This window comes from Merops nubicus, unplaced genomic scaffold, assembly GCF_000691845.1.
Source record: "Merops nubicus isolate BGI_N331 unplaced genomic scaffold, ASM69184v1 scaffold43309, whole genome shotgun sequence".
NCBI lineage: Eukaryota > Metazoa > Chordata > Aves > Coraciiformes > Meropidae > Merops > Merops nubicus.
The window spans coordinates 22334-33766 of record NW_008633853.1 but is presented as its reverse complement, the minus strand read 5'-3'; the positions used below and the strand labels follow the sequence as shown (position 1 = coordinate 33766).

The following is an 11433-nucleotide window of genomic DNA, read 5'->3' as shown; positions in this document are numbered from 1 at the left end:
CCACATGTAAATAGTGGAGCAGTTACAAACCCATGAATGTCAAAACGCATCAGCTTGAGTGATTCCAAAACGCTTGTTAGCGAGATGGCCAGCAGTGATCTGGCTTTCCAGTGAATATACTAACACAACACACGCCAGGTTACAGAATCTATTGCTTAAATTGCTCTTGGAGAAACAAACAGAAAAAAAACCAGTGATATGTAAATCTTTGCCACTCACATCTCATGGGTGAATGGGCTTTTAAAGTCGAGTCACTTTTTGCACTTTTTTTTTTTTTAAAATCAGTTTATGAGCAGCTGTAGTCTTGTGGCTTAATGCAACTCTTTAAGGCTCCATGCTGACAAAATTATTTGTGGAACAATAAAAACATCACCACAGGAGGATCGCTCTGGGATGTCAAGCTTTAAACGCGCGGTTCAGGCCCAGGACTCGCACAGATGGTTCAACAAACCAAGTGTCCCATATTTCTACCTTTTGTCTCTTGTTTTGGCCCTGAGCTGTTTGTTACTCCTGCATGTCTGGCACAAGTTCATAATCTTCCTTGTTCCTCAGGAGGAACAAGGTGTTTTACTCTTCACAGAGGCTGACGAACCGATCTTCCTACTTCCATGCTAAGTGGCTGTGCATTTTTTTCTGTTTCTAGTAACTCATCGAAGATATCCCTAGGACAGAGGGAAAGACCAACAGTGAAACTCAAGTACAACAACAAACTGCTACACGAGACAGCCCAGAGGGCACCACCAGCTGGATTTAATACACAACTCAAGCATCGTGGATCCTGGCAGAGCAAGGTGTCTTATCTGGCATCTCAAAGCAAGGCTCCTTGAATCCCACAGCAGGTTTTTTCCCTGTTGTTTATTACAATGAATAAGGTCAATGGTAAGCCTCAGGGAACAGTAACAATAGTGAAAGTAAGTCCTGGATGGTAAAAGAATCAGAAGCAACACAAGACAGTCTGTAGATAAAGTAGTATCATTTATTAGAGCAACCAGTAAAGACAGAAGAAGGGGACAAACTGAGGCACAAAACCCCTTCTTCAGTTCCATGTGCCTGAAAAGGTATCACTCGTACCTACAAAGCTCAGCTTGCTCGTGTCCTGAGATGACCGTGGCTGCATCTACACAACCATGAGGAGCAGGGGGGTAAGAGCATTTACAAAAATCACGGCACTTATGGGAAACACCCAAGCTCCAGTATGATTCCTGGTGCACTGAATGCATAGCCGAGACACTGACTCCCTTTCTTAAGAGATGATTTAACTCATTGTGTTAAAACCCTGTGTATTAATGACATATAATCCCACGCCTCTGAACACAGAGCACTTCAATTTTGTCATTCCTGCATGTAATTCTGACTAAATTTCTTCTGACAAATACAGGGAGATACTTTTCAAGCCAGCACAGAGGACTAGAGGAAAAAGAGAAGCTACTTCCTCACAAAGAGCAGGTAATTACCAGCACCAGAATTCCCCAAGACACCTACTTGTGCATGTAGAAGAAGATATAACCGCTTCGGTCTCTGTCACACTGAACGGTGGCCTCTAGAGTTCTAGACACTTCCAGGTCGTTGTAGGTAAACCAGGACTGCTTCTTGATATCATAGACATCACTGATATAATGACCTTAAAAACAGAGAATGCATCTTTCTCTTCATGCTGCAGTTCAGCTAGTAAGCTGGTTAGCTAGATACCTCAGGTCCAGTGACCTATGTCAGATTTAAATGATAGAAGACCCTTAAGATCCTGGTCCCCCCACCCTTCCTGGCCAATGTAACACCCACAAGCCATTCCAGACTCCTTATATAAGAAGTACATCACCCACAGGCTGCAGTTAGGGACAATGACAACCTCAACCTGCTCCCCCACCAGCAAGCCATGACAGAACACTTGCTTTGCTGCCTGAATTCTTCTCCACAAATAATCGTGCTATACCATTTCTGGATTGCATATTTTTTAAGCTAGATAAGAGATGAAGAATAAAATATGGCATCTTTACCTGAAGATGATGTGCTTCCAATATGGCTGACGATGCTGATGAGACGATAGGAGTGAGGAAGCTCCCCTGTCTGAAAAAAAAAAAGTTCAGCCAATGAACATGCAGAGGAGCCACTCTGACCTCAGAACAGACGCTCACATGAGCTCTACGCTGCAGCTTTCTAAACAACCACTTCCTGAGCAACTTCCACTGATGTCAGAATTAATCCACCAAATAAACATAGAAAAGCAGGACAGGAACAGCACGCTTACTTCTGAAATATCAAAGAAATATCTGGATAATGGCACACAGACTTAACAGCTAACAGCAGGTATGTAGCCCAGACTCTCTTGTCCTGCACCTGCAAGGTCAGCAGACAACGCCCTCATTGCATGCAGGACACATGCTCTGCCTATTCACTGACAATAAAACTAAATGATGGTAATTGGCTTTTGACCATTATTTTGAAACCCTCTCTAACCAGGAAACATTGATACGATTCACCAACAATAATCTTAAAATGTAACTCTTGGTTTAAGGGTAAGGAAATTAGTACAAGAATTTTATGAAAATAAAAACTGCTCAAATTAACTGCAATTATTTGACCTTTTCCGCTCTACACAGTACTGCTTTCAATGAGGCAAGCAGGCAACTTTCACAACACTGCTGCATGGAGTCTGGGTGTGCCAGTGGCTGCCAACAGGGCCTTGGTTACAGTTATGTTTCATCTAGTGGGAGTAAGGTCTTGCCACAACTTCTCAGTTCTGGTGGTGCAGGATGTAGAAGCCCACAGCGCTGCAACTAAACTACCACACTGGTTGAAGTCCTCTATCTCAGCAAAAACTTCAGGCCCATTGCTTTAGATCCACTTGAAGATTTCTAGTATAAAATTACTGTTTCTTCTTCACCATTACGCACATCTTAAAGAAACTCAGAGGGTCTCTGCAGCTGCTTTTAGTTGTGGGTTTTTTTTTGTTTTGTTTTGTTTTGTTTGTTTTTACATTAAAATAACACAACAGGACATACTCTTAAGGATAGAAATTGTCTATCTTTTCACTTTTAAACATAAAAGACCTTTCTAGACTCTACATCTGCTCTGTAAAACTACCTCCAAAGCTAAACTGATGGTTAAAGAAGGGGTGAATTTCTCAGTTGGCTTCTGAAATCATAGATCACACCTCAGCATTTCTTTTCAGCTCTTCTGCTTCAGCTTCTGAATACTCCATGTCAAGAACATCCTCATTCCCAGAGTCTTCATCAGAACCAATGCTGTCCAGGAGAGAGCTGTTAAACTCTAGATAGCATGGAAACAATGATATCATGTGAGAACCTGTGGTGCACACAGGAATTCACAATAGTTTGAGGTATATCTACTCACATTAAAAAAGCACAATACAATGTGAATATCTGTAGCTTCCTTTCCAAGGGAAGCAGGAGATACTGGAATTTCCAAATAAAAACTTTCCTTTCCCCAACTTGTCAGAGTACCAGTTAAGAAAAGTGTCTTGGACTGCAGAATTAATTTTAGTATCATCTCTCATATTTTTACAAAAGGGCACTATGGCAATGACAGCTGGGTGATAAGCGAATCTGAACACCCAGTTCCCTCCAGAGCACCAGTGGTCTGCAGAACTGACATGAAAAGAAGTACAGTCAGTCTGGTCAGTGGACTGTAATTTCGGTGACAAGAAGCTATGAATTACAGTTTTAACTATAAGTTGCATTAACAAAGTGCATTTTTCAATTAAAACTGGCATCAAAATGCTACTGTTGGCAGCAGGCATCTTTTCATTGTTTTCAATGGTAAGAAGTCTGCTCACCACAGGAACTTCCAGTTTGCTTGGCTGAGCAAAACGCAGGCAGCTTTCTGTAAAGAGCCGGAAGGCACCACTGCTCCCTGTACACGCTGTTCCAAACTTCCTGGGATTCTGAAGCCACCCGACTAATTTAAGATTTTGTACAGTACTCATTAGGAGAAGTAGCTATGCTTTCGCCAGCTAAATTAAAGCTATGGAGTCCCGGGTGGATGAGAAGTTCAGATGAACAGGACACTGCTCAGGATATTTTTTTTTTAAGAGACTATCATGCTGGTTATGATGGAGATGTTTTGCCAAAGACTTGTCACACTGCTTGCCCTGTTAAATCATCAGGCACTGGATTAGTATAATCTTCTTGGGAAATTTATAGATTAATCCCTTTAACTGAGAATATTTCACTGCTGGTTTCCACACTTGGGCTGCTGTAAGACTACAGCCAAGAAACACAGCCACTTGCACAGTCTCTGCACAAAGCACTGGCCACGGCTATTGCTAAACGCCACTTCACCAACGGTCCCTGGATGACTAGTGGTTCTTTGATTGCAGCACCACTGGGAACCTTCCCAAGACAAATGCTACTAGCTAGAATATGCTATTAGCATCTCCTTGAACTAGTGAAGGCTGATGCCTTGCAAATGAGACAGTAACAAGTTGAGAAGCACAAGGCAACACCCATGTTTAAGTCCAGCGACTACGAATCAGGAGGGGGAAGGATTTCTAGCCTTGAATTCTTCCTGGACATGAACCAAGGAAGGCCCGAGAGGGACTAGGCACTCACCCTGCCAGAGCTCATCAGGGCACAGGGCTCAGGCTGAGGGATGTTTAAACAGTGTTCATGCTATCTCACTTCAGAAACAAGACAGGTTCATCCAGTAACAACCAAGGGTCTTTAAAGGTGCCTGAGCAACTATGAGTATCTTACCACAGTACTTCATTATCCCTCCCTCTTGGGAGCAGGATTTTTCCCTCGGTTATGCTTTGCTCTGCCAGATTGTACAAACTCACTTGCATGCCAGCCTCTCATAAATGTTAAACAGTGCCTGAGGCTCACCACACTGTCTGGATTTGGAGAAGACAGTGTATTTTGTGTTTCTTTTTTCACCCCCAACAGCTACACCTTGCAGTAAGGTCTGTCTCCCTCCCACCCTGTATCAGACTGATATAGCACCCACTCATTTTCCTGGGCAAGGCCAGTGCATTCATTAATCAGCACTATACTACCAACCGAAGTAAGAAATAACCACTATGCTCTGACTGGAGCCATCAGCGTGTTGGCTCTTGCTGGGAATGCAAAATTTCAAGGTCCATTTTGCTCTCTCTAGACTAATTTTATATAACAAATATATATCTATATCTAATTAAAAACTCAAGAGCCTGAAATAAATAATTTTTCTATTAATTTTTTTCTGGCATTTGCTTTCACAACCAAGAGGAAAAAATGCTGACCTGAGCAAAGCCAGACACCAAAGCACACACCAAAAGATCATGAAATCCCATCTGTCTTACAGACACTCAGGAGCTGCACTCATACATACAGGTCTATTTTCCCTCAAATGCAACATCCTGGAAGAAGTTTAGAAGTTTCACCTTGTAGACTTAATTCCGTGGCTCGTTTAAGGTCATCATCCTCTTTCTGTTCTCGTGCCTCCTAATGGGAAGAGAACAAAACTTAGCTCACTGAGACACTTCACTGTTTAAAATTCTTGTGGTGCTCTTTTTCCATTGAAACTGTGCTGCTCTGGTTTCTACAACAAACCTGACACTGTAAATTAAAGGTTCTGTGAGAAGGAATGTTTGCAACCAGTGAGAGTCCAATGTTCCCGTGCAACAGAACCTGGGACAAACCTTCATTAAGGCTTGTCAAAGCTCCTGAAGTTTGGTATGCAGCAGAGCAAGTCTCTAGTAACACCAAATGCTTTCTCTGGATCATTAATTTGAAAAGCATCTAAAGGAATTTGCAAGCCTTTGCTAAGGAAAGCTGTCACTTACACACAAAGCTCCTCACACTTGGGCAAAATTTAGACTTCTACTGAAAGCCAGTTCAGGACGGAGTTGTTAAATCCTGACAGATTTTATTCTTTTTGAGCCATTTGAAAGTAGAGCCAGTGGTTCTATGTAACAGGTGTAATTCACAAAGGCAGCATGCAAACACAGACACTACTGAACAACCAGGTATTAAAAATATTACCATGAACAAGAAGCACAGAAACCTCAAATCAACAAACCCTTCTAATCTTAGGATAATATCATGCCCCTGTTCCTCCCACCACTCTTGAAAGCTCAGAGCTACAGCAAGCCAGTCAATAATATTTAATGAGCTGGCTTCTTAATTAAGGATTTGAATGCTTCTACTGCACCTGAACACAGAACCCTAAATGCGTACTTCAAATCAAGACAACTACAGCTACTGCATTTCCATGCCTGAATCACTGGAGTAGCAGATTTTGCCTTCAGAACTGTATCAGAACAACACTCAAAGGGCAGTTTTACATTATTAGCATGAAGCCTTTTATCTCACTATTTCTAAAGCACTTAGGAATCTTTGCAACACTACTCAGCATCACTGAATCAGAGTTACATCTGGCACAGAACTTACCAACCAGCACCTCATAATGAGTAATAGGAGAGAAAAATCCAAGAGCCATGGAAACATCACATCTCATAAGGAAAACCAAGACAACTTTAGTATTAATAGAGAGCAGAGAAGGTCATCTATTTAAAGAAAGACCTAGCTAAGCACTAGCTTCACTCTCAGTGGCTTGGTTAAACATGAAAATCAGTTACAGGTCTTGAAATTCAAGTGGAATGCAGATGGTTAGCACACAACCTGAGATCCCAATTCTTTCCAAATCTAATTTAAAAGATTTTTTTAAACTAAATTGTTTGGGATCCTTTTTCCAATTCACATAAGTACTCGGTTCCTATACTCTTCACTAAGCATTGCCCGCTTTCTAGTGCCAGAAACAAGTCACTGCGATAGATAGATCTTTAACCTGACCTGGCCTGGTCAGGTGAGTCTTTTTGCTTTGAAACCTGCCTCTTCCACTTGAGCCTTGACACTATATGCTGCAAGAAGCAGCAGCTAGGGGTGGGCTTGGTTTTCAGTGACAGATAGTAAAGATTTTACTTCAGTTTATCATCATTCTTATATAACATTACAAGCCAGTGTACAAACACGCATGGAAGGCTTTGAGAAATCTGCAGGCCTGTGATGTGATACATGCTGTCCAATGCTCATACAAAACCCCCCCAAAATGTATCCAGTGCTTCTCTTCATCCTCACTCTGCTGACACTGGAGCCAGAAGAAACCCAAACTTTTTTTTTTTTTTCCACCTGGTTCTCTCAAAAAAGTAGTGGAATCCCTTTGCAGTTACTGCCTAAGACAAGCTTTTCCTTTAGTCATGTTTCCAGCATTGGGGACAACAAATCAAGGAAGCAAACTTTTATTTCTTACTTGCTCTTGAAGGCTTTGAGCCAGTGCCTGCTGAAGTTCTTGTTCTTCTCTCTCTCTCTCCATATCGTACTGCTGCAGCCAGTCAACCTCCCCCTGGGAGCCTTCTGGAGTTTTGTTTTCCTTGTTCTCATCAAAATCTTTAGTTATCTCAGTGAAATTGGCAGGACCTGAGGAATCAGAGAGTACAGTTACGCTTTCCTGGGTCTCTGTTACCAACTAAATCCTCTCTAAAGCAGCACAAACCTTGCAGCACAGTGACATCTATTGACAGGGAGAGCTCTCTAGCCATAAAAAATACCATCCAAGAGTCAAATGGAAAGAAGCTCCAAAGCACAATCTTACACTTATTTTATCAGTTATAAGATGAACCATGTGATGAATTCCTGAACCTGTTCTCTTCCCAGCCTTTTATGTTCACTCAGAAACAGTAACTTTAGTTAAAGATGTCACACACTACTGGGTTTCTGCAGTTGTGAAGCTGACACTTGAATTTCTCTAGGAGGAACCACAGACTATAAAAATTTGCATTGCATATTATGCCTCAGAGTACTACAGACAAAACCAAATCATATGTAAGACAGGGGAAGCACGAAACTCAAGCACTGTTTAAATTTGTCGACTTTTTGCTTCAGTTAAGAGCCTCAATCTTCTGAACACTACCTAGCTTTAAAAGTGCAAGCAAATTATAATTTTTCAGTTCACCTTTAAAGTGAACAGTGTGGCAGAAGTATTTTACAAAACTTCTGGAATGAACATTCATTCAACCATGGCATACGTTCAGTGGCAGGACACTTTGGTTCTCTTATTTGCTTGCAGCTGATAGAGTGAGGACCTGCTCTGACAGCTATCATGCAGCAACATGTGAAATTTCAGGGGTTTGCCCAGTGCAGACTTCAACATCTGCTCATTAGCTATTATCAAGGATTATACAAGGCAGTCTCAGTATCTGTGACCTCTTAAACACAAGATCACCAGAACCAGACCTATAATCCACCAGTCTAATCCTCTTAAGATAGAAACCCAAACAGAATTTATTACATGACCTTTGAAAACTTCCAATGTAAGAAGAAATTCTCATTCAACTCACAGAACCATTTTTTGAGGATCATGTAACAGAAAAGACATCTTCCATCATATTTGAATTAGCCTTTCTCAGAAGCACCACAAATTACAGTGTTTACTTAAAAGAAAAAAAAAAAGATTACTACTGGTAACAAGAAGTGGACCAAGTTAAATCCGTCAGGTTTAAAAACATACAGTAGAGCATCCTTTGCAGTTAGGTTTCCTTTAAATAGAACCTAAGATTGTGAACTTGAGGAGTGTTACATTCAGCTGTCCTAACTGGTAACTCACCAGACAAACACATCCCACCTGAACGCCAAACTGTGTGCCCTGAGTAGTGCTTGTGGGTTTCAGTCACATACAAATACAGAAAGCTGAATGCAACGTTCAACATTTAACTGCATTCTTCATCAGGAAAACAGAGAAGCTTCTATCTCACACATACTTTTGGCTTAATAACCCCAACAGAGCCTTCAAATAATTACATTAGACTTGCCAAAGAAAACACAGCGAGACATATTTACGGGGCTACACTCTCACAACTCTTTCACACAGCTATAAGCAAGACTAGTGTATATAAAGGAGGGCACAAACAAGCCTGACCACAGACTTGGTTTTCTTATACACTGCCTCCCAGCGTGCAGCTGTCAAGAACTGAATCAAGTGTGATTTTTGGTAGTAAGTGTTGTTTGGTTTTTGTTTTTTTTTGTTTTTTTTTTTTTTCTGTTAATATTGAACCTCCTGCTTCTCAGAGGAAAAGCAGAGCATATTGTTGGTCTGTTTTACCAGGCTAGTGGAATTAAAAATCTGACTGAATGCATATAGTGCACAGCAAACGATAAAGACTTCAGTTTCTTTCAGCCAACTAAAGGAAGACCCTCAATTTCCCCACATTGAGATCAAACAGCCGCCTTCTTGTACTTAACTGTGTTTCTGGGTCAGAGGCTGTAATTCACATGCTGGTTATGCTCAAGGGTTTTTTGTCACATTAAATACGAGAAAAGATTAAAGAGATAGAGCTAAATTCATCAGTAACTAGTGACAAAATAACTGCATTTATGAAAGCATTCTAGTCCTATGCACCCCAGATGTCACTTTTGCACTTCAGCAAAACGAACACTGCTACCATGCTGCCCAGGCTGCAACAGCTATAGAAATGAAAACACTTTCTGATTATGGAAGATTATGTTCCAGACGTTGCCAAATCTTAGTAAATTGAATTGTCTGGTACTGTAACCAGTGCAAGCATGTGTTAATAAGGAGAGGGGAAAAAAAAAAAAAAAAAGGAAATTAACCCTGAAGGTGACCTCACTTTTTCAAGTAAGGTGACAGACATACAAGAAAACACATTTTGACAGTTCATTGAATTACATGCTTTATACACAGGGAAATGGTAAGAAAACTGAGGAAGTCAGGCAGTCTCAGCAGCTCACCTGCACCCAGATTCCACCACTTGATGGTATCAGTAACCCACTTTAGCTCATTACAGGCCAATTAAGAGGGTTACTTTGCCTTACCTGACTCTAATGCTGCTTTGGGTTTCTCCATCTCCATAGATTCCAGGTTTTCTGGCAATTCCTGAATTTCTTCATCTCCAAAACCAGTGTCTGGGCTGCTTGTGGGCTTATCTTCATCATGGCTCAGACACAGAGAAGCTTCCCTTTTGCTAATCTCTAAGACAGCTGCTAGCAGCTCATCTTCGCTCATCCCATCAAAACCAGCGTTACTCAGCTCAGGTTTATCACCCTCCATTTTACTCCTTTTGGAACCCTGGAGATGGATGGAGTTATGATTAACTGCTTGAATAAACAGGTTTATAATATCAGCTTTACATTTCTGTGGAGATTTAAAAAAATATTTTATTAAGCTAGGGAGTGGAAGCTTGGCTTTATCAACATTAAACAGATAGTTATATGGGACTCAATGGAGAGACAGACTTTGTAGCTATAATCACTCCAAGGAATAATATTTAAACATAAACTACAACCAGTTTTTACAGGCCCTGTGGAGTAACATGCACAAGACAATTCTTCCCTTCTTCCTTTCCTGCAACACGTGTGTTTCACTTTTAGGTTCTGATGAATCCTCAAGCGTCTGGCAAGTTAGTGCTGAGGCACAAGTAGCAAAATTGCAAGTTTGTTAACAAAGGCTGAAGTATCAACATGAGAGCAATTGAATATGGTGGTGGAAGAATAGGAACTGAAATCAGGCTGGTATGAAGAGCAACTAAAATTAGGTTTGGTGCTGCAAACTTGCCATACGACATCTTGGAGTGGGGCAAAACTCCACAAGCCAAGTAAGAAAACAGTTAACCAGGGAAAGGGAGGGGATTATTCTTTCCTAAGGAGAACAGAAAGACTTTAAGTTGGAAGAAAGGAAAACGACTTTAACTTAATCTGTGCTTTTTTTTAATTGTTGTTTTCCTACAACTGACACTTATCAACTCCTATAGCATACTGATTTGCAACTAATATAGTAATTTCAATTATTTTGATGTTAACTGTTAATGAGGAGGTTAACCTCCATGTACACATATTTGCACAATTCCACTACTTACCATACGCTTGGATTTTTTTTTCCTATGCTATGTTAAAAATGGGGTAAAGTAGTTTCTAGCAGAGTATACTTACCCGGGTATTATTCCAAACTGCATTTGGATGGCTCTCTGAACTTCATTAAAATGAACACAAATACATTTTTACTGCTGCTTTTTACTTGAATACAGCAAGCTTTTGATGAGCAAGCCAAGTTTTATATAGCAAACATTCTGTATTAAAACTGGCTTATCAAACAAGATTAGCAAATGAATTAGCCAACAAAATTGCTTCTTCTAGACAACATGCCCTCCAAGAAGTAGAACTGACAAATTCAAACCTCTCTCCTCACATCTGTTCATGCACTGAATAAGGAAAGCAGAGTATCAGCTTTTTACGCTTTCTGATTCCTCTCTCTGCACCTGTAGGCTACTAATGTAAAAACTGGTTTTGCTCTTCAGCAAACCCTGGTTCCAGGCACTTTGCCAACAACTACCACTAATTCAGAGGCTGGACTTTAAAGACTTGGCAGCATCTGCATTATTTGAATACAACCTTTCTATTAGAAATTATTTGCATAGATTTTAAGTAG

At 40.7% G+C, this 11433-nt stretch overlaps 1 protein-coding gene across 1 annotated transcript in view; it reads right to left on the bottom strand.

Moving 5' to 3' along the window:
• Window positions 1-463: 463 nt before the first annotated feature.
• USP37 (ubiquitin specific peptidase 37) overlaps window positions 464-11433 on the bottom strand; it is a 32875-nt gene continuing 21905 nt past the window's right edge. The window contains exons 17-23 of the mRNA XM_008948385.1: window positions 9825-10077; window positions 7246-7412; window positions 5378-5438; window positions 3152-3267; window positions 1995-2064; window positions 1483-1621; window positions 464-662 (exon numbers count right to left, since the gene is read on the bottom strand). Coding sequence (XP_008946633.1) covers window positions 575-662; window positions 1483-1621; window positions 1995-2064; window positions 3152-3267; window positions 5378-5438; window positions 7246-7412; window positions 9825-10077 — 894 coding nt within the window. The 3' untranslated portion in view covers window positions 464-574. The remainder of the gene's footprint in view (window positions 663-1482; window positions 1622-1994; window positions 2065-3151; window positions 3268-5377; window positions 5439-7245; window positions 7413-9824; window positions 10078-11433) is intronic.